The following is a 24,550-nucleotide window of genomic DNA, read 5'->3' on the forward strand; positions in this document are numbered from 1 at the left end:
TAACACACTCTGCTAAATGCTCATTCATGTGTTGATGAACCTGTCTTACTCCATGACTGGGAAAGCTGATTTCAAAACACTATGGATAATAAGGTTGGCTTTTGCAAAAAAAAAAAAAATTGTGGAATAACGGCATCAGCAGCTACACATTTTAGCATATGTCACCTCCTGAGACAGTTGCATCTCAAGTGTAGTCTCAGACGCCCACGCCACCCTGGGGGACAGATCCCTTCAGTAAATGATCGCGACCGGGTAACATCATTAGGCAACGGCTGTGTGGCAGCGTCCCTATGGCAGAGTGATAAGCACAAACATTGTGGGGGAACATGCTTACTGTGCACTTACAGGTGTCAGGGATAATACGGGTGATGCACTTGTTATCCTCAGCAGAGCTGTGCATCATTTGTATCTCTCGGTTAGAACTAAATATCTGTCGTGTAACAGCGCATGAAATCAGGAAAAGACCGTGTTTACCAACAAATTTCTGACTTTTAAGAAACCATTTGTTTTCGTTTAATGCAGAGAAGAAGAACAAGCCCATATTTCTCCACTATAATGAAAGAAACTAATAAATTATTACAGAAATAAACAACTTTAAATTATTGCTGCTGAAGGTGGTTCTACCAGCCATTCAACTACGGGGTGAACTTACTTTTTCCACACACTGCTGTTTTGTTTAGGATTTATTTTATTTATTAAATGATGACATGGTGGAATTGTTTGTGTGTTTTTGTACCCTTGAGATTAGATTTGAATCATCTTAGATTCTAGTAAATACCAGATCATTTTCTCATGTCCTGTTTTGTTCAAATCTAGAACTGACAGTGGGTGTACTTTCTTTTTCCTATGAATGCACAAGGGGGAAATGAAGGGAAGTCCTCAGGGATTGAGCAAAGTTCAGTATAATAGTGTGAATGCTGACTTAACATTCATACTATTGTGTTCCCTTTTTTTTTATTTTTCCATAGGCCACATTTCTCTTTCCAATCTAACTTCCTCCACATATTTTGTGCTATTTTATCCATTCATAAATCAAAGCTTATCCAGTATGTGAATGCTTTGACTTTTGGTTTTTGTAACATTTATTCTTACTTCATTTAAAAAATATTCCTATAGAAATTCATGGAGATCTTTTTCTTTTCCTTCAAAAACATTGTTCTTGAAATGTGCTTCAGCAAACTTACTCATTTTTTGTTTTCTAATGCTATTTTTGCTTTTAGTTAACCTTTTGTTTTTTTATTTTTCAACCTTCTTTTTTTTTTAGTTTTTCACTAGCCTTTTGCTACTTTTAGCATTTGTCTGGCTTAATAACTGTAAAATTGACTGAGTTTTAGCTATTTCTGCATTTTTTAATATCAGTTGTTTGTGAGGGCCACAAACACTGGCCAAAAGTTAGCCAGTGTTAGATGTACATCCAGTGATGACTTTCTGTGAATTTCATTAAAATCCTTCTTGTGGTTCATGAGATATTTTGCTAAAAGATAGACACACACACAGGCAAAAACGGCAGGCAATAATAACCTCAATTATATAATTAATAATAGCAGAAAATGCTGTTTGCACATATTATTCTTCTTAGAAAGAAAATAGAGATTTAACATCCCTAATCTGATGAACTTTGCATTGCAAAGTTCTCTATTAGAGGAACTCTAAAACCAAATCAGCCAGAACAGTAAACTACTTAGTAAAACTCTTTGACTAGTCTGGAAGAAATGGTAAGTGGAGACAGGCTCAAGCTGATTCAACACAGCTGAGAACGTAGAAGAGATGAAAGGGTCACAATCACCTGATGCAACACATTAACGTTGAGTCATCTCAGTTCCTGAGTGTATACAGAATGTGAATGAACATTCAGCAGGAGCGTGTTGTACATCAGGCGTACCTACTTCAAAGCTGACAAGCATGCAGCCAGAAGGGGTTGCGTATTTCTTCCATAAGACAAAACAGCATCCAGTGAGTGATTCTGCTCGTGAGCAGTGCTTTTAATTAGGTGTTAAGCATTAAAATAGGCAGTAGTGATGATGAAGAAGAAAAATATTCCTAACACGTTCTACTGAAAATGAGTTGTGATCATGTTTTAACAGAGCTTTAGCAAGATATGCAGAAAACCCATCAACAGACCAGTGCACATTACTGCTCAAGTAGAAATAATAGTCAGATGTAGTTTTAAGGAGTGTCTCTGAGCTTCATCTGATAAAACCTGGAGCTCACTGTGAAAAAAGCATTTCTTTCTTTCTGTCACTTTTGTTGCTAACATGTTTGTGACAGTCATTTTGAAATTGTGCACCCAGGGCAACACAGATCTGCTATGTACTGACCTTAAAAGAGTGCAAACTGCTCACACTTGATTAGCGTGTTTGAGCCCGCATATAATTAACGCTATTCGCTTTATGAACATGGCGCTAAGACAAACCAAATAAGGGGAGCTAATACAGCAAAGAATGTTAGTGAATCTGGGTCAGAGGCCCAAAACAACTACAAGGGGAAGCAAAACTTCAAAACAGTGAAATAATGTACACAAAGTCACAAAAAATAACTACCAATGAGTTTTGGAGGACTACCAGATGGCAGAGAAAAATGTTAGGAAAAGGAGCTAAAACAGACAGAAAGAGGAAGAATAGGTAGACATATTGATTGATTGATTGATTGATTACTGATTTTGGCATCTGTGGGCAGCAGAGGTGTTAAACATAGCACTACACATTCTTGTGTCAATCAAACACAATTTCCCTGTGACTTAGATGCCTTTCAAGAAGCACACTGGATGCAGAGTCACACTCAAGTTACACATGCCCAAAATCAAGTGGTCAGAGAGTTTGACCGATAGCACATTTATTGTATGACTTTATAGGACAACCCCAGAAAGGGTGAGATGTGGACGTTTGCTGGACCCAATCTGACTTTTCCAACTGGGCAGACAAATTGGTCCACTTTAGAAAGTTTGCCCGTGTGATCTGAAGGGGTTTGGAGGACAGGACGAAACCAGGGGACTAATGAGGTGTTGTAGAGCTGTGGCGGTGGAATCCAAGCGTCTCGTTTTCAACCTTTAGCTGCTGCTGTCTTTCATACTGAGCAAACATTATTCATTATTCTCGCTAAAAACACTTTAGAGCTTTTATAAGTCAGTCATCAGTGCACCAACAATGAACTGTCAGATTCAGCAAGATATTTTCCTCTTTGTGTCTTGATTAAGAGTGTTTGATTCATTTGAGTTTATATACGCAAAAGATTGCAACGCCATATAAATGACAAGTGTTTCTGACATTGATATTCAGGGTTTTTTTTCCTTTCAATTACTGGCTCATGTAAGACTGTGTTTGTTGTGATGTTGATGGGCAGCAACCGTTTTTGCATTTTTTGTCATTTTCCCACTGCCAAGAAGAAAACTTTGCAAAAATGTCAAGCTGTTCAGAGGAAAACAAGAGCAACATGCACCATGTATCGACTGACAGGCTGACAGGCAGCTATTACGCCATGTTGAAGTTTTGAGTTGAAATCCCTTTGCCGAAAATAGTTGAATATGGATGACGGCACAAAAAAAACACACACTAAAGAGGCATTTACTGAGGGGAGGCATTATCTTAAGAGATCAGATTTGCAAGTGCTGTTTGTATAATTAGGTATTAGGGTATTTTTCTTAAAGTGGCAGCAAAAAACAGATGGACTTCAGCAGCTGCAGCCATCCATCAGCTTTAATGCAACAAATACTGGCTTTGCTTCAGGATCCACAAAGCCTCACAGAGAACAAGTGTGGGTTGGTTTCCATGGTGAGCAAAGCTAATCAGCCATTTCTCATCTCGTTGAGTGACATGAACTGAGCTCAGAATCCCCTTGAAATACAGGGTGGAGGTATTAACTGAAATAACAGTTTCTCTCTTTACCTTGACCCTGCTGACGAACCTCGAGCATTAAACACCTCCCATGTAATTCAGAAATTAGATGATTACCACCTCGCCTTAATTCGCCATTTCGACACGAGACAGAGCGAGCAGCACGGTGTAATTGTCCTTGTCTAGTGTGCGAGATTGTTAGTATTCCGACAGAAAAGAGACAGCAGGCCTCCTTCATTTGCCTCACGATGAAACTCATTCTCAGAATATACAGCGAGGTAATTGAGCGATGAATTACTTTTTGCACCAGTACCACTCAATGACACTGATTCTGCAGTAGTAATATATTATCTCCCCCTTTGTGGTAATTTATCCTCACAATGACATCATATGGAAAATGAACATCTCCTCCTTTTTCAGGCCAGAAATCAACCAAACAAACTTTCCAAAACCAATAACCATTTTCTGTTCTGTTTCTCTCACTGTGGGGCTGTCTTCAGGAAGAAGGCTGGCTGCGTCCATTGTAGTTTCTCATTATGTTAAGTCACGTCTCTTGAGTTTGGCTTGTGATTGCTGTGATTCCCTAAAGAGAGGGAAATAATGAGTTTCCCCATCAAGTAATGCGATCGGCCGTGGTTAAACCTATTTCTCCAAAAATATGATTATATGTGCAATAATTGAGAAGACAACTCTACATCGGATTGTCCTGGTGGGGAAAAGAAAAACACATTTATGGCTGATAATTGAAGTTTGATGGAGAAATAGATGACTGGAAGGAAAACAGTCAGGCAATTTGAAGACAAAGGAAAAGAGGATTCAAAAAGTTCTATTTGTGAGTTTACATACACTTATAATTGGAACTTCAGTGACTGATTGAACCATAAAATTTCATTTATGTTGTAAATTATTGATATACAAGTTAATGACAGAAGGACCAGGTGCTCAGCTGGTGGTTAGAATTGAATGGTTTTCAGCCTAACTGACGAGGAGCTAATCTGAAACTTTCGTCCTGGAACATAAACCTATGACAGCTAAGTGGCAATCAAAAATCTGACTTTATTTTTGAGTAAGTTTAGTAAGAGGCTTAATTGCATTAACAAAAAAAAAAGACTAAAGTCATTTTTACTATCTGTAATGTGTTAAAAATAAAGTCAGAGGATGCACAAGAGGTGTAGAGAAAACACAAAAAGGAAACTATTTTCTGCAGAAGTGTGCCTACAGCTCATTTTACTGCTCAGTAGCATATAGGCTGAGGTGACCTGCTGCTACAAATCAGAATTGGAAACGGCAGAACATGAAATCTGCAGGTCAGAGATTTACAAAAAACTGAAAATTATGACCAGCCAAAACAATCAACCAATCAACAATCATCGCTTATCTAAGAATTGTTAGATTTCTTGTTTTCAAGACATTATTACAAAAAACAAACTCGTGAGAGATTCGAAAAAGCGAGCCCAAAGGCTCGATGTTAGCCCATTTATTTCCATTCCAAAAGCACTTCCGTGGTTAGTTGGGTTTGCTAACCTGTTGGAACAACCAAGTTTCAAGTGTCACAGAGAGTTTAGGAGCATTCTGAGTTATTGCTCAATCTTCAGCAACAAGTTTTTGTCATTTCAACAGCAGCAGAGCAGGTTGCTGCCCCAGCTGTAACTCATGACTGATAACATGTCATAAAACCTACTGACCTATTCTTTAGAAGATGAGTAACAATATCTACATACTTGTGGAAAAAAAATGCTAGTTAAACTGGTGCCTCGATTCCTGAGTTGCTCCCGACTGTTCAAACCACCTTCTCTTCAGCTGAGGTTGGAATAAAGTGGCTACACGTCCAGAGTTTCACATTTTTACATTTTACTGTCAATGTTAAATACTTGAAAAAGCAGTGAAAGGCTTTTAAAATTAAAATTATAGGTATATAGAGCTCATGACATTACACTTAGACTTTTATGTACATTCTTTTGTATGCATTTCTCATTACTCTATTTTGTGATTTTTTTAACGTGCCGAACTAAATGAAATTACTTACATATTCTCAAGCAAACAATAAATTCATAAGTCTTAAGTACTTTTTGATCCTTCAGTAAATTAGAAGGTAAAATTATTTTTTCCATGCATGATGTATGTAGTGCAGCCCTTCTGCCTTAGATACAGCTAAGTCCAAAAAGATGTGAATATAATCAGAGTTATTTTAGCAATTAAACACCTTTATAAGTTCTCTTGTGGTAGTAATGAGGCAAAGTTAGTGAGACATACACAGTACCATCTACACATGATCAGAAACACGAGTGTTAATAATTAAAGTCTATATTTACATGAAAAAGGCTATCAAAACAACACTAGGAAATAAAAAAATTCCAACCTACTATGTACATAAAGATTTTAACTGTAAGAAAAGCCATTAGTCAACAACAAAAGAGGTTGGAGGGGACATCTTTTTATTATTTTAATCATTCAAACCTGTAATAAAACAAGCTAATCTTAATTCAAACCTAAAATAACATTTGGCAGAGAGTTGTAGGCAACTACAAAGAGCAGAAGGCAAAGGAAGCGCAGTTTCACAGTAGAGATTACAGACGACCCCCTCATCTGTTAAAAACATCAGTTATGCTAATGTCGAGGATTTGGAGCTAAAATAGCACCTCTTGTTTATGTTTCGTAAATAACAGGTATTTTATCATCTTAGAGATTCAAGGTGGCCTTTTCCAGATTTTAGACTGGTTTCAAATTTGTTAGAGATAAGAAAAAATAATAAATTTAACGAGCATTCCTAACCACCTTCAGTAAGAAAGGAAAATTTATACTTTAAAATATTCCAAGTTGAAAGAAATGATTAGGAACCCCGTTTGATTCCTGTGGTTAGTCAAACATGTTTCCATGTTTCCTGTTATGTGGTTTTTCCCTAAAATAAAACATTATACTTGAAAATATCCCTGTGGATAAAGGTAGAATCCACAATTCTCAATGGATTTTAACTAATATATAGCTTTAGTCACAAAGAGAAAAAAAGGGGGGATTTAAATAGCTTTGAAACAAATTGACAACAGAGAGAAGAAACAAATAAAAAGTCCTTATATTCTTTTTTTGTGTACATTTCACTACGCTGGGATGTACACTTCAACCTGCCAGGACAAATTCTATAAAGCAACCAGTGATGGAGGACAAAATGAAACATGCAAACAGACAGCTCCTGTCTATTTGAGGAATAAAAAGCTGTTCGGAGCCACAGGAGCCGTTGATGCATGTTATGGCTTTTGCTTGACAGGTAGAACCCATCTATACAAGACATTTTTCAGCAGGCTGGTCATTTTCTGGTGGAAATAGATAAAAAAAGAAATAAAAAAAATATATATTTTGGTATTACAGACAGTGATGCAAATTACAAATCCAGATTTTTCTGCGTCCTTCAACACAAATTGACATGTGGCTGACAGAAAAACATGTTAAAATTCCGGACCGTCTCGGCATCTTGCAACCCTCGAAGAACAAGAAGACGAAATCTTTTCAGGCAATAATGTGCAATAGTTTCATTTATGGCAGATCTTCGTTCTCGGACACTTCCTTTGCACTTTATGCAACATTAGTAAAACAACACGTACAGTTTGGGTCAATAAGTACAGAAGAAGTAAACAAAACAATGTGGTCAGTTTCTATTGGATTTTAAAGGCAAGATTTATCCATATCTACTATATCAGAAATTGAAAAGAAAAAGAAAGACTTTGGGATACGACAAAAAATCAACTATGATCTTAGGGTTTTTGAAATAATGATGTAACATCAAAGAGTGTAACACATCACATGAGTGAATATCAATAAATAAGATGGTATGTTTGCAGCCATCCCTTCTTTTCCTGTTTATTGTTTACACTCCATAATTGAAAAGGCTGTTATTTTTAATTCAGAGGCTTCGCCAAGCAGCCAACCTCACATCGATACACAGAACTGAAAGGCAGAACAACAGTCTGTGCTAGAGGGGCTTTGAGGAAAAAGTGAGATGAAAAACAAAGAACGGTATCGCATAGATTTGTCTTTGAGTTTCATGTCACCGCATCTGACTGGGTCAATCATCCTCTATCTGATGTGTGTCCCCTGTGTTAATCAGTTTTCTTCTCCTCGGGATCCTTCTCCCCAGCATCCTCCTCCTCCTCTTCGTCTTCAGGAGCTTCCAGCTCAGCGGCGCGTTGCCTCTCCTCCTCCTCTTCCTCCTCCTCGTCAGTTAGCCCCTCCCTTTTGAGCGCGTCCGTGTCGTCCGAGCCGTCGTCGGACTCGGCCGTGCAGATGCCGTAGCACATCAGGCTAATTACACCGAGCGGGAGGCCGAAGAGGAAGCAGCCCAGCAGCGGCGAGCTACGGAACACAGACTGACGGCGAAAAAAAGAAGGCGACGAAAGATGAAAGGGAAGCAAAAAGAAAGAAAAGCGTGGGGGGAGGAAAGTTTGAGAGAAGGCGCAGATGGATTGAACAAAAACATTTATAATTTGACACGATCTTAAAAAACAAAAAGGCTCTTTATGCAGGTGTGAACACAGAGCAGTAAAAATCCATTAATCGACTGAATAAATTAACATCCACTCAAAATCCCTTCCTTGACCTTATTCTTTCTTGTCTTATTAGGTCTGGATTACCTAGACAAAATTAAAATAAATAAATAAAAGTCCTGCAGGGACCCAGCTCTCAAAGTGGATTAATTTCACAGCAAATGCGCCTTTAATGGTCCCTCTGATGATCATTTGTACTTACAGTCTCAACAACACGCTTAAAGCAGTGTTAAAAAAAATAATTTTTGCTTCTTATTGCTTGTTAATTATAATAAAAATTCTAAACTTTTCTGTGTTTTGAGCTTTTGTTTGGGACTCAAACTTGGGATCACAGGCTTTTTAGCGCCTTTCACATTTAAATGAGCTGACCAGATAAACGTGTGACAAGAACCTTTTCCAAAACTTAAAACGTGCTGCAAGTGAGCAGGCACTACAGTCATTCCCCTCTTCTGATTGGTGCTGTAATGATTGGATTGTATATAATTTATTAGTAATTTAACACTTTGCAGGCTGGATAGAATGAGCTCAGGAGCCAGTAGCTGTTAATCACTGGAGTAATCACTGTGTCTTCAAGAAAACAGCAACATCTCAATACCACTTCTGGACAAGTCAATAATTAATGTTACAATATCCATTTTATATACAGTCTATGGTGACTGAAAGGACAAAACAATCCAACCACACCATGTCAGACCGAACCAATGCAAGAATAAAACGTCATGCTGTATCTGCTTATGTTTCCACCCAAACCGAGTGCTAACAAGAGTAGCGGTTTGTCTGACAGCGTTTAGGTGAAACATAATGGAGCTGCCAGGCACGGTTTGAGACGTGCACTGTCCATGATAGGTCTTTAAGAGAAAACAGGACACAAACATCAACAGAGTCCAAGAGAAAATCGGGGTCAATACACCCCTACAGCTTAGTTTTCTTTTCACCAGCGGGACCAAGTCAAGCTCTGTTCTTATTTCTCAGATCTTTTTAACAAAGACCAAAAACCAAAACGCTAATATTTTATCTATTCAGAGTAGCTGGGCTGTTCTGGAGTGAGTCACTGTTTAATAAAAGCATCACACATCTCTTAACAAGCTAGTGTTTACAGATCAAAACATTTCTGCTGAAAAGTCACATGAAGGCTTTTATGTTTAAAAAAAAAAAAAGAAAACATTATTTATTCATCCGTTTTCACTGTGCTTAGAAGGCAGGCCACAAAAGATTTGCTTGTTGTAGTAATAATTAAACGTCACGTCACTTTACAATGTTTGCATTATGTTATACAACCTTCTGCGCTGCTCATTTTATTTCTCACTGGAGTTCAGGAGTCTTACCCTTTTTATTTGTATTTCTTTAAAGACTTTGTAGTGTCCGATGTTAAAATTGAGATTAATAAATCTCAAACTTCAAACACAAGCAGTGGTCCAACTTTTATGTTAGTCTGTCTGAAGATGCTGTCAAACACATGAACAGTCTTTATGGTCTAACCAACATAATATGCTGTTAGAAATACAAAATCAGGAAACTTAATAAAAATGTCTCTTTAGACCTACACAGCTGTGATATTGGCGGCTATAAGTGAAAGTTAATTGATGTAACAACCTGTTTAGAAGGACTAGAAGCGGAGAAATTGTTTTTTTTTTCTGCAATGATTAATAAAGAAATGGGAACTTCTAATAAAGAGTAAAGATAGCATTTAAAATTCCTTTTGCCAAGTTGTCTATTAGGTGTTGACACATTTGTTCATCCATTTTCTTAATGAGAAAATCAACAGAAAGAAAAGTCTTTTTTTCAAATGATTTAGCAACAAATCTCTAATTTGACAATACTATAGAAGAGGGGAAAAAAAGGACTTCAAACATCCTTCTCACTTCTACTTTTATGTCATTTTCCCCCTAAGGGTTCTCCACATTATTTAAAAAAAAGTTAAATTATGCTCTTTTTCAATCTTCCAGAGATAATTCCACTCAGAGCTTAGAAATGCTAAACTCGTGCCATGTACATTTCAAGGGGTTCCTAAAGTAGGAAATTTAATTTACCAGTGTTGTGTTGTTTTGATTTTTCACAATATTTGAAGTTGTAGTGACATTACACACCAATATATACAACATATACACTCTTGTCTTTTTTCTAAATAGTTTCATAGCCTCAACAAACATTTGCTTTTGAGGTAGGTATTACGTTTTGGCCACTGGCAAATATATGTGCCAAGCAAAAAGCATTACAACACAGCTGTGTTTGCATTCCTATCACACCCTTGCTAAAATAAACACGAGTTCTCCCAAAAGAACCAGCTACTTGGAGCAAGAGTGGGAGGAGAACCGAGTTCAGCTTCCTGACCCTCTCCTGTCACAACATTCCATCTCCCCCCTGCTCTGCAGCTTGTTTCCCTCTTCCATGCTGTGTTTACTGCCTGCACTGCATACTCTCCGCTGCGCGCACAGTCTTGTCCTCTAAATACTGTTTTTGAAAGAAGGGAAGAAAGTGCTGCGCATTTGGTCAGCGGCGCTACAGACCCTAAAGTGAGGTGCAAACACGTGAACCTAAACTTTACACAAACACAGTCAAGGTGAACGAGAGCAAGTTTATTATTCTTAAGTACTCTTATGTGTTCAATTAGTTTATAATTGCATGTGCTGTAATATAGAGGTCAAAACACACATTAAATTAAGGGGAATTTAAACAATAGAACTCTTTAGTTTTCTTTGTCAGATGGTTTAATTTTCATCTGCATTTAGTTTTGGTCCAAAGAAACATTTAAAGCAGCCCTGCACACAGGAAATATTCTCTGACTGGACAGACGTGTCGGGAACTTACCATAATGGTGGACCTGGCATCAAAGGCCACACGTTTGATCCTCTGAATGAAGCCGTCACCTCCGTACGCCTGCAGGAAGACAGCGTTCACTGAAGATTAGATTTACATCACTTTAGGATCTGGGAAGGATTAAAGGATTTTTCTGTCTTGATATGTGAAACTAGAATTGAACAAGGCCGTACCTAATAGTCGTTTACTCAATAGATCCCAAATAATGTAAATAAGGTCCCCCCCCCCCTCTGTATAAAATTACTCAACATGGGCAACTCTAGTTTGCGTACCATCCAGCAGCTCCGCTCCATCTGAGCTCATTAGTTAGCTAAAGCACCTGGGCAGCAAATGAGTGATCAGTCCTGATGCTAATTCATCAGAGTGTCCAAGTAATTAGCTCTGTGAACAAGCTGAAGGTGGGCAGGAGACAATCCTTGTGGAAGCAACTTTTACACACCAATCTTAGCCCGCACGAGGCCCGCGCAAAAACTTTTTTTTTTTTTAAACACTCATTTTTAAAGCATGTTGTTGGATTTCTTTTTTCTTTGTTGAAAATGGGGAAACGATAGAAGACCATTAAAGTTAGACTGTGTGCCACAATAGCAGGGATGTAAGTATATACTTGAAAGAAAAATCTTACATCTAAAAAAAAATAAAAAAACACTTGTAGAGGGCTGCCACAGAGTTCCAACTCTGCCCTCACACGAAGCAAAACTCACTATTTGTATTCCACTCTTCACGATTTACAAGTTTTATTTGAAAAGCACCAAAAAAATCCTTTCCCCTCCCATTCATAGGGGAAGAAAATATACTCTCCACATTCTACAAGTACACCCTTAAAATCTCCAGTGACTACTGTAACGTTATTCTGTCCTTCTACATGAAACATGAACCAGCCCATTACAATCATGACGTAAAAAAGGCTAAACTGTCCAGGCTTCACGCTGAAACTGGACAGCACTAACTTGGAGGTTTCCGCTACTGTTTATTTGGTGGGAGTTGGTTTGTTTTACTAAGTAAAAAATAACTCAGAGGTCCTCTCCTTTTTCTCTGTTTCCAAGAACATTTCTGACTGCTTGACTTATGGTTTCATACATCTGGTGACTTCGGCGCAGGGCAGCAAAAAAACAGATTTCTTTGCCACGTTTGTGCGCACACTACAACACAGAGCCGTGTAGTAATCACGGGGTTTGATTTAAGAGAGAAATCTTGTAGATAATCCGTCCAAATAAAACAACAAAACATAATATAAACATGTAAAAGGAGATTGCAAAAATATTTCTTTTGGTGGGAATATTTTCTCGGGAGGGCTTACAATGCAAGACAGCATGCCTGATTAATGAAGACTACTGGTGTGATTACAATGGTACAACACAGGGGGAACGGGGAGCGAATGAGCCATTCTGAGCTGAATGCATAAACAGGAAGCAGGGGAGGGAGACGAGGAAGGCGGAGAGGAGTGGAGGATTCTGACCTGTGCAGAACCGTTCAAAACACTGTTGATGAATTGAACCAGCTGCTCCATGGTCTCAGTCGGCTCGCTGGGCAGGAAGTACTGCTCGTTGGATGTGTTGAGGATGATTACGGAGGGCACGGCCACCTCGCTGAGGAAAAAACAAAAAAAAACACGGCTTTTAATCTTCTTAACCTCAGTTCCTTTGGGTGCCATTATCAAAGTAAATTGTTAGATGGGAGCAATCTGCAACACATATATTACAAGATAAATAAATAAGAATAGATGAGGAAAAACAAGGCTTTTTGCACAAGAAGGAATGTAGCGTTTTCCATGGGTTTTAATTAAAAGGAGACCTTTCTCCCAGTGAGAAAGCAATCCAGACTTGCTTTTTTAGAAGAGTTATTACCTCTGATTAACAGCAGAGTTCACATCTTTTAAAGAAGGGGTCCATGGAAGAGTTATTAACAATTATTATCTTAGCTGTTGTAAATGGTTTTTTGAAATGACCTCAGTTTGGAGAAATAAATTTTAATTTTGACTGGAATCGAATGGCTAGCTCAATTAAGGCCAAGGCCTTAAAATAACTCAAATCTCAAAGGTTTTACAGTGGTTCATGAAAATGCTATTTTGTAAACCTTTACATTGCTGTTAATTTAACATTACACAGTAATTTCAGCAGAAAAATATAGCAATCATGCAGAAAGTGCCTCGGCTCAAAGTAGCTGCTATTTGCGCTGACAAACAACCGTGGATTGATGTGTAAATACACAGTTTGTATATTTACATGTAAATTCACAAAAACTACAGCTCGAGAATTAAAGGAACTAGATTAAGAAGGACTTGAGATGCGTGTGATAACAATTTTTCTGAACACGCTCAACATCCATGCAGCACAGATGTGCAGCTCTGCAAATCACACCAGGACATTGAGAACACCCACGAACATTTCCAGACATTTTTGGAAACTCCCTCATGAGTTCCATTCATAATTTGGCGCTGCCGAGTGAGATCCTGGCTTTAGCTTATCAATACAGTCTGAATAATTTCAGTTTAGAAAAATAAAGTTTTGTTCTAAGAGCTATCTCTAACGGTTAAGATATTAATTCTTCATAACATTTTTAACAAAAACCCACCTAAAACCATCTGAACAATCGATTTAATGTAAAAGAAACAGAGAATAACTCAAAGTCTTAACAGGTCTGTGTTCTTTAGTTTTCTTTACAAACTATTCCTACATTATTTTGCTTCGTTTTGCTGAAACAAAATTACATGGAGTCCAGAAGAAAGCCACTCTGCAGCCATGCTGAGACATAAACACAAGCCCTGCAGTCCACTCATCTTCATTTTAGCAGAGGACTCAAACAGTAACCTTCACTTTACACTCCTGAGCTTGCTAAGCTCCACAAATCGGCAAAGGAATTATAAATCTTAGCGAGATAAGGAATAAGGTCATAAAACAACTAATCCTCCCTCCACACATCTTGTGCAACACCAAAGCTTAGCTTAGATAAGGTATCCTGGTGCTTAGATATATGTGAACACACACACACACACACACACACACACACAGAGAAAAACAGTCCATCACTGTGCTGCCATTTCACATCCCCACGGTGATACTCAACCTGGCAACAAATTGCACACATGCACAAACATATCCATCAATGTCCCAATCCTTCACCCAGTTGGGATCAGGAGTGCAAACACACACGCCTGTGTGGTAGAGTCATCAACGCTTCACTACTCTGTCCAGCTGAGATCTGCAATCCCGTAAGCACACACAACACACACACACCTACCCACACACACGCTTAATGAATGCGTATTTTCATCTAACATCAAGGCTACAACAGATGGCACCCATTTAAAGTAAATATGGATTAGCCTTTATGTCTTAAGTGGGACTACTGGGGAGATTGGCACTATGATGAAGGGACATACTTTGTAATATTACAGTCACTATATCCACTACAGAAAACAGGTGCCATAGAACATTTCATTTTAATCATACAGATTACATTTGTTTACAGTCATTACAAAAGGAATGGGTTGATAGGAAGTGACGATTGGTTCATTCAAATTTAAGTCATACTGAAATGTAAAGGTTTTTCTATAGGGAGGGCCTGGCCTAAAACAGTAGTGTCTGACACAATGGAGGTTTAAGTTCGCACATAAAAAAGTTGTTCTAAATACCACATCAGAATAGAGTTATCATGGTACAAAAATATTAGACTTGATATTGAGAGAAATACAGCATATTATTTTTGATATGTAATGTAGGGAAAGAGAAGCATTTAAATTGACTTTAAACAAGAAATTTTAATATTTTGTCATCTTCACTTTATTACTGATTATCAAATAATATCAATTTTAAAAGCCTTTAAACAGAAAAGGTTGCTTGGAGAAAAAAAAAACTCTCAAATAATGAATCCCTAAATATTTACCCATTCATTTAAAATAAAAAATAAAAGTAAACAGTTGGTATTTAAGTTTAAAGCAGTGATTTCTAAAGTTCCAAGATCCCACTATAAGTCTGCTAAGGTTGGTTAATTGTGGCGGCCGTCTTGATTTAGGTTGACTCCAAAAGGTAATCAGTTTTAGATTTACATCATTATAACTTTATGTTAGCAAGATTTTGCTAACAAAATTGACTTCAACATATAAATGTCAAAGTTTTAAACAAATATTTTGCACAATCCGTTGCTCAGATTAAGTAATAAGAATGAATCAGCTCTGACCACACCAAATCTTAGCACAATAACCGTAAAAGTGATTGAGTTATAGCTATTTTTGTGTTTGTTAAGGTTGCTTAGCTGTGGTGGCCATCTTGAACCAGGCTGACTCCAAAAGCTAATCACCTGCAGATGTACATTCAATGATTACTTCCTGCAGGTTTCTTCAAAATGTGGCAAGTGTTTTTTGAGATGTTTTTCAAACAAACACAAGCACACACAGACACAGGCAACTACATTATCCCCCGCCGCCATGAAAAGTGGCCAAAGACAAAGATGAACACAGGACTCTGAGTGGTGCTCATTGTACACATGTATTCATGAATGTATGCGTGTCTCTAGTGTTAACATGGGAAGCCTTTAGTTAAACAGAACTGCCAGACAGGCTGCTGTCATACAGTAATTGCAGCGATGACAGAAAGAAGGATAAAAAGCCATCAGATTTATTTCCATGGTCCCCCTATGAGAGAGGATTAGCGGACATTGACAGGCCAGGATTTCATTCCTCAAAGGAGGGCAATTAATCCTGCACCACAGCAGCCAAATTCAGCCTCATAAAAACCTAGTGAAGTGCATACAGTTTATACTCATACAAAATTAGAAGTGCTAATCACCTCCTTTATCCTTAAATATACTCACTGCCTGCCTAATTTTAACTCTGCACAAGAACTTTGTTCATAGTCATGTTTCGAATCCAACTTCCACGACGCTCGCTGACACACTGACTTAATTACACGGGACTTAGGAGACCACGTCTGCTATAATCTGCCTCTTACAAACAATAACATGCTCAAATTAAAACAACATCCTGCAGCGGACCCATTACGCTCGCAGACTCTCACACAAAATTAAACAGACGCACATAATGAGATACTGTAAGACACAAAACAGACAAGTCAACTGCTAGAGAGCCCTGCTGGCCCGTAACGCTATAGTGGGGCTTTCTGTCTAATTAAAAGTGTGGCAAGTCAGATGGAAGGTCTCTCCGAGCATGACACCCTAACAGACTGGGCACAAAGCTGCTGCGGCAGGGTCTTACTGCATCATTAGTGCTGCTCTGTGGCAAGATACTAAAACACAGGACAACTACAGATTAAAGCCACACACAGCCTCTTCATAAATTCCTTATATGTTCCTCTCACTAAGCCGCCCTCTTGCGTGCAATTTTGTAGAAGTGTTTGCATCTTTGTGTTTTGTTTTGGTTTGTCTTTTTTTTGGTCAGATGTCTGAGGGTTAAAGTTGCCAAAAGCACTGAATAAAAAGGACTGTCTGTGTAATTGACTTCTCCACAAGAGAGCATCCTTAATGGCAAAGGCTGGCGTTACAAGCCGGTGCAGAGCAGGATAAGTGGCTGACAGAAGGTAACATGAGGCTGAGAAGGAGAGGGATGACACGAGAGGAGAGAGGGAGGCTGGATATGAGACACTCACCCCATAATGAGGCTGTTAATGTAGTCATTCCCATCCATGTGGCCAAACTGGAAGTCCCTGGAGATGAGAGAAAAATCAGAAAATCAGTGGCATGAGAAAGTGAAATACACCCCCCCNGACCGTATAGCTTGAGCACAAACTGAGACAGTATTATTTGTTTTTAAATGCATAATAATATCACACAAATAAAAAACTTTGTTGAAAGAAATACAATCTTTTTTTTTTGCTTTTGTCACTGCAGGGGAGAGAAAAAAAAAAAAAAAATTCTCCCCAAAGCTCCATACTGTGCAGTCTGCTGCTTCAACACATCTTTTTTTTTTCAACCACAGAAAAGGCTCAGGTTATTTATCTAAATGATAAGGAAGGAAGAGGAATTCAATTTGTATCTCATTGTGCTGCACTATGTCTGAGCAGAGCGTATTGTGGGTGGACAAGGGAAAGGAGAGCTGGACAAGACCTGGAAAGCCAGTGACTTCCACCAAATGACTGATTACGGAGGCCTCTGCATATAGATATTAAACATTCTGAATCATTGCTACATCTAGGACATTTGTCCCCTGGGCACTAAATAATACTGCATGCATCTTTATGAATGACATGGTTACGACGAGACTGAACAAGATAATAACTTCGATGGCTGCAATAAAGGGAAAAAAAAAGCAGTCAAGGATTGCGATAATCTTGCTGACAATAGCAGGTCAGTTTGGGAATCAAGCTCATCACAAAGTAAGCCCTCTCTGGAAACTGCAGCGCTATATATCAAATATTGCTGGAAAATGATCTACATCTCTAAAACTGACATGAAGGTGGATGGGGATACAAGCCTGAAGCACATAAAATATGATGTTGAAACTAAATGGAGATTCTTTTTTTTTTCTATGTTATTAAAACTTTGCCACTCAACAGCTCCGGTATTTGGAGATCTTTTCACTCGGCACTTCTTGGTGAACCATAAAGAAATCTGAAAAATAACTTTTAAAGAAACTCACTGGTATAAGAGGTGTTGAAGGCAAGAACGTATCCTAAAAACGGCTGCTGAATATTGCAATTAAAAGGCAGAGAGTTGAAGTATTTACTTAAATATTGTCTTCATTTGTGGGGTTTTGCAGACAACAAAACAAAGAGAACTAGAAATCTAAATAATATGTGGATCTTTTGACCACATTAGAAAAACTTCAAATTTATCAAAATACATGAATGTATGTCACCAGTAGGCGGTCAGTTTATAAAAATGTAAAAAAAAAAATGTAATGGCATAGCATTCATTAAGCAAATGCATATCTTTCTTCATTAAAATCCACCCAGTGGCTCATGAGATATTTTGCTAACAGACAGACAGTGTTGACTAACAGTTAATGTCAAAGTTTTAAGCAAAGATCAATGTGTAGCGCTATAGTCAATGTGTTTTCTAAGCTGGCCTGAGGCTGCCATCTTGAATGGGGTTGACTCCAAAAATTAATTAGTTGTTGAGGTTCATCCAGTGATTACTTTACTTTCTTCATTAAAATCCGTTCAGTCATTGTTATATATGTTGCTAACATGACAAACATAGACAAGGGCAAAAACATTATTGCCCACTACCAAAGGTGAAAAAATGATAATTTAACCACAGAATTATGTTTTTGTGGTCAGGAAACCATTTCTGGGCCAACCAGTGGCCATGACAAATCTGCTGCACATAAAAGCAAGTGAGACTTTTTTGTCCTTGTACTTAACAAGATACCTGGACCTTGGGTATCAGCCGACAGCTGACTGATTGCCAATCTAATTAAAAAAGTAGGAAACTGCTTTTCTGACTGGGAGAAAGACACTGCGAGAGGACACAAAAGGCTCAACCTGAGCGCTGTTACACTTGCTGAGATGTATGGCGGGGGCATTATTGTTTCACCCAAGTCACAGATCCAAATTGACAAATGTGTGAGAGGCAGCATGGTGGAACATGCCACGCTGGAAACTGAGGCTGTCATGTTGCACGTCATGCTTCTGATTCCACCACACCGGGAAGCTATTTCAAAGGACACACTCAGATGGAGCTTCACTGCTTGTTTCACACGGCATAAATAGAAAAAAAGGACAGGTTTTGGCAGCATAGCACAGGGTGGAGGGGTCTTAGAAGTGTGATACTGGTGTGAATTTTTTTTTTTATCCATTTTTTCCCCATTATTACTTAAGACTAAAATAGTATTTAAGCACAGGCAATGAGGTGGAAGAAAACCGTGATATTTTTAAGAAATTCCAAATAAAGTGTGAACCTTTCCTGCAGAAAGAAAGTTGCAGAGAACTAGAAGTACATTTGTTAAAAAAAGAAAATAATTACATAATATGGGATTGAAATTTTACCCTCTTTTTTACAGTTAAGAATGGCTTCATTTTTACTAATACACAAACTACCAAATATATGAATCAAATTGGTAAATCAGGACCTGAAATCACATTTATCCTTTAAATTCTGAAAACCACAGACATAAAATCCAGTTTTACTAGTTTCTTTTAATGATTTTCATTCAGGTATTTGATGAGAATGATGATTTCTACCCCTTTGTTTTTGCTTTAATACTAAAGGGTAACAAGTGTTTTTCAAACTCACAGCAGCTTTAGTGTATTTCTTATTTAGATTGGCTGATATTATGAACATCGGCATTAGCAAATGCATGTTTACACATCAAGCAGACATAAAGCCTGTTTAAAGTCACTCAAAGTCCTTTCTGATCCCATATGGTGCCGCTATTGTAGAAAAAAAGTTTCCTTTGCTGCTTTCTGCTGCTACTGACTTGTCCAGCAGAGTACAGTTGATTTATAAAATGTTTTTCCACTGAAAACAGATGGATGATGGCCATCTGGGTGAACTTTTAACCAGAACTGTTAAGTTCCAAAACAATGTGCTATTGTGATTCTGAAATAATGCATGTAAAGCTCTTGGCAAAACTGGGCATTTCATATCATAGTTAGTCATGCTGTAAAAACACATTTTGGCACTGGGAATATGTTGCTCAGAAGGCCATTGCCTTTAAACAGGAAACAGGAGTTCAAACTTTTTTATGAGTCAAAACCTTCAGAATCTGTGACTTCGTGATAAGGGTTTTTTCCCCCTAGTTTTTACAAGCAGCAACTGGTAGATCAAAGTAAAGACAATAATAACTGGTGCAGAATTTCAGCACACACACCAACCAATTGAAAAGAAAAATCCCCACAAGTCCAATTTGCACAAATGCAACCATGTGCCCCTCCCCACTCCACACACACACACAAATGCCACAAATGGTGGGTGAGCTGAATGCCACAACACTGATTACTACATCAAACAGCATCAGTTCCTTGAAATGTCAGTCATCTCCTGTGATCTCTTCACTCCCTGTACTGCCTCCACCTAGCATCAGGGGCGACACTCCAGTCGGCGACTTGTAATTACAAGTACCGCTTAGGTGTGTCAGAACACTGCAGGCAGCTCTGATCTCAGCGGGAACCGCAAACTCGGACGTCTTCAAAAAAAAACAGCACAAGGTAGCGTGGCAGATAGTGGTGTAATTGATGATAGAGATCTGTGTAATTCAATCAGCCCTAATGGGAATGCCTGGAGAGGCAGAAATCCTTTGATCATGGCACTTTGAGAAGCACGTCTTTATTCCAAAAGCAGCAGACACTTCAGCAGAGCACATGCTCGCTTTAACCTGAGTCCTCTAGTTAAAGGATGACCCACCGATTGTTCTTACCAAATTAGCACTTCATTCAATAGTCCTTTGTTAAACACCCTAGCTCGTGCATCATCAGCCTTCGACAGCTTTCTTTCAACTATAAGAGCAAAAATACCTGCCATGAAATTATACGCTCTGTATTTTTAGCGTTGCTCATTTGCCTTGTAACGCAGTTTCTCCCCAGCACAGGAAAAAAAAAAGTCAAACAACACAGCGCATATCATAAACACCCCATTCCAAGTTGTTTTGTCAAAGGGGAGATGGAGGGGGGAAAAAAAATAATAGAAAATTATGCATTAATAAAAGCTGAGTTGCTTGTGATTGACAGCTGAAAAGAACACCTATATTTGGAAGCTGACATTTCACATAATTACCTTTCTACTGAACCGCTACAAAAAAACAGACGTGCCCTGACAACGGCAAAAAGTTGCTTGTGAATAGACAGGCGGCGCTCCCCAGTGAGTATACCGTCCTAGAATAAATGTATAAATTGGATTTTCATCTCTGACCTCATCGCATATCCGTGCCTCACCTGTTAAAATGTTCTCTGTATTCCTTCGCCACCCTCTGCATCAAGGTCTTTAATCTAAAAGCAAATGAGAAGAGAGTGAAAACCCACATAAGTCACAGTCTATCTTTATTTAGCTGGTGGCAGCAATTTGTGGGAAGCGCCAAACAATAACGGCGAGTCTTATCTCTTTATTTGAAAGCCACACACCTAAATGCAGCTATTGTGGGGACGTGTGGGAGCAATTTATAAACAGCCGTGCTTTTTAATTTCGGCGCTCTTTGTACCTGCTGCTCTCCTCTGTGGGGTCCTTCTCATCGATGATCGCGATCACCACCAGCTTGCCTGAGGTCGCAGACAAGAGTCACAAATTACAATCGGACACACAAAAAGATGCTGCGGAGACAACAGCAGGCCACTTAGATGCTCTGTGGGAGATCACCTCACAACGGGCACAAAGAGGCACAGCGGTGGGTTTATTCATTAATCACTTAAAGATTAAAAGTGGGCCTGTTTGTGCTTTTTTTGGTGTAAGAGCTATTTAGGTGCTATTCAAAACCCAAAGCCCATGACATGACAGATAGGTCTTAAAAAAAAAAAAAAAAAAAAAGTCTTGTGACTAAACTTAAATTATTTCCTATTCAAACTGGTATGTTTTGAGGCTGGAAGCCAACAAACGATTGGATGAGAGTGCCAGCCTGCCCCCTGCTGCTCACTGCTGCGGAGAGGTTACGTAAAGTGAACGGATGGCCTCGCATCAAGAGAAGGAGAAACAGCAAACACGGAAGAAGTGCGGGTATCACAATCACCTCAACATGCATTCAAAATAGCTCAACTCCACCAAGGTCTGGGACTGTTTAGGAAACAAGGAAGCGCAGAAGAGAAATGTTCATTTCTGGCGTGTCGGTGTTTTCCCTCCGCACTACCGCGTCACGGGAGTTCCACCTGCGGGAATACGCATAATTAACTCTGTGCAGTTTTTGAACACCTAACAAGGTGCACAGGATCTGCTGTTGCAGTAGCAGGATTTTTTTTTTTCTACGGAGCTGGAATAATCAGCCATAAACATCATTCATCTTTGTGCTGTCAGAAGGTGTACTGGGATTTTGCTACATCACTGTAAGCTTTAAGTCAAGGATAAGCTTTTCTGAAGTAAAACAAAAAAACATTTAAGTCTTGTATAAATGGTGTTCCTGTTGTAAATTAAATTGTTTCTTTTGTGATTTAGAGACTAAAAACACCCCTTCAAACAGCGCCTGAGTAGTAAAAGTGTTTACATTCCCTTTCATGGTTAAACGTTCTCTGTGTTGCGACAGTGAAGTTCGAAATGCACATATGCTTTTCACATATTACAGGTAGAGTCATTAAAGTGCCACAGGCTTTTCACTTGATAGAAAAAGTGACAGTAATTACAGTAACAGTGTGATAAATGTAGCACTGCAGTCTAATAACATTATAGTCTTTAATAAAAGATTCTACATCTGATTATAAAATCTCCAGATGTAACAAACACAAAACCAATTTTCAAAAAAGCTACATTTACTGAAAATGAAAATTGAATTTCATTACAAGCATTTTAAACCCAAAATAATTATGTTTTGTCTACATGGTGATGAGTTGTTGGTTTTTTTTTTATTCACTTTTTTAAAAAAGCTGGAATGAAAAGAGTAATGGGGATATAGTTTTAAATAAAAGATCACTTTTTCTGTGGTTCACAGCATACAAAAAAAACTACTCAAAAATAAACAAATGAATAAATACTTTTTGGGGAGCCCACAGGTAAAATATGTCAATGTTAAGTACATCTTGCACACTCAGTTCAAAAGTCCAAAAAATGTAGGAAGACGAAATGTTTTACTGTTGCCTTTTTTGAGGGGGTGGGGACTTTATTATTGGTAGAAAATTCCCTTGAGCAGTTTTAGAGTTCAATAAATCTAAAGTCCCACTCCAGCGGTTTGTAACTCTATGAAGAATCAACTGTGTTGATCCAAATTGTACTTTTTAAAGTCTTGCTAATAAAAAAAAAAAAAACCACTGACAGCAGAACTATGAATATGGAAACCATTAGACTTATTAAACACCAGTAAACTTATCAACTACAATCTAAAAGCCTTAAATAAAATCTTATCAGCAGCAGCATGAACCTGCTAGCTAAATTAAATGATAGCGGAAAATAATCCTCAGTCTGTGCATATTTCTCATTACTTCAAACACTTTGAGTGTCTCTTTGCTACACCTGCACAGACATTTTAAAATAATTCTTCTCTTCCAATCTTATTAGGAGAACTTCATCATTTTCTCAGCCTGCTGTCCTCTTACATCAAGCCTCCGTGCATAAAGTTTTGGGTCATTTGTGACCCACAGATGAGGTAAAGCTACAGAAACACAAGCCTGGTTTTCTTTTGACTTGATTATACATCGTCACGCATGTTAAGGTGTCAAGGATTCATAACATCCAAAGCCATGATCACCTACTGCTTGAAAGGTTTTATGAATAAAATCTTGCTTCACGTTTTAATGCACCATAAAGCGTTTGTGAATCCGTCATAAACGATCACGTCCTCCGAGGTAAAAAAAGAGTTTCTGGTGAAAGCTTAAAAGACGTGTTCGCTCTTGTGCAGTGATGTAATCTAATTTAATACATCCATCCGAGAACTCGCATCATACTTCCTGAAATCTGCTAAAGCAGCTCCCCCATCTAATCCACTGGGTTAGGGAGTTTATTGTTTACCCAGCTGATAATGTTTACCGACTGGTTTGGTGTGTAAATCCCGTATTAATATGCAGTGAGATTCAGGGGTCAAACAGAATGGAAAACAAAAAGAATTTGTGCACAAGTACAAACATTTTATTATGGTAATAAATAAGTTTTTGTGTTATTGTGGTTATTTCCACCTCTGGAAAACAATATTTCTATCCACCTCGATGAAAAGAGAACTGATCTAATATATTCAAATAGATTTTACTTCAATATGCAACTGCTTCATCTCTCGGTCTGTGTTTTGGTCCCTTAAATCATGGCACATAAAAGATCTAATTTACAGTTTCAGGCTCTTCGCTGATTTCCGTCATGCCAGTATTTAGATGTGGGCACTGAGTTCTGTCTGCTTATGACTTATGAAGTGTGGGATAGGGGATTTTCAAGCATAAAATGTCATCCCACCGGCTGCACTGAGCCCCAGTGCATGAAAATTGATACTTGGTTGAAAAGGTTGAAGACACTTCAGCAACAAGGCGGCTGGCATTTTTTGTATTTATTTATTCATTTCTCCACACATTCACATCAACCTAAACTGCAAATTTTCAATCAGTCACGCATTGTTTATCCAATTAACATGACACACAGAGTATTTTATAAGCACAGATGTTATTACTAAGCACCAAGTTTGGCGTAGATCAGCAAGAAAGCAAATCATTTCAGCAGCATCCAACCACCTGCAGGGCATCAAATATTAAGAACCTAAATAGGACCTTTTAAAGCTTGTTTAGATGGTACAAAATGCTTTATAATGCGTTTCCTATTCACATTCACACAGGGCTTTTTATTACATATACTACATGTTTTACC

At 38.3% G+C, this 24,550-nt stretch overlaps 1 protein-coding gene across 1 annotated transcript in view; it reads right to left on the reverse strand.

Moving 5' to 3' along the window:
* Window positions 1-6,243: 6,243 nt before the first annotated feature.
* Window positions 6,244-24,550, reverse strand: part of LOC108230523 (protein disulfide-isomerase TMX3) — a 35,099-nt gene continuing 16,792 nt past the window's right edge. Inside the window, exons 11-16 of the mRNA XM_017406830.3 lie at window positions 21,270-21,327; window positions 21,007-21,060; window positions 16,783-16,839; window positions 12,639-12,768; window positions 11,174-11,242; window positions 6,244-8,188 (exon numbers count right to left, since the gene is read on the reverse strand). Of these exons, the coding sequence (XP_017262319.1) occupies window positions 7,922-8,188; window positions 11,174-11,242; window positions 12,639-12,768; window positions 16,783-16,839; window positions 21,007-21,060; window positions 21,270-21,327 (635 nt within the window). The 3' untranslated portion in view covers window positions 6,244-7,921. The remainder of the gene's footprint in view (window positions 8,189-11,173; window positions 11,243-12,638; window positions 12,769-16,782; window positions 16,840-21,006; window positions 21,061-21,269; window positions 21,328-24,550) is intronic.

The sequence above is a fragment of the Kryptolebias marmoratus genome, linkage group LG21, assembly GCF_001649575.2.
Source record: "Kryptolebias marmoratus isolate JLee-2015 linkage group LG21, ASM164957v2, whole genome shotgun sequence".
Classification (NCBI taxonomy): domain Eukaryota; kingdom Metazoa; phylum Chordata; class Actinopteri; order Cyprinodontiformes; family Rivulidae; genus Kryptolebias; species Kryptolebias marmoratus.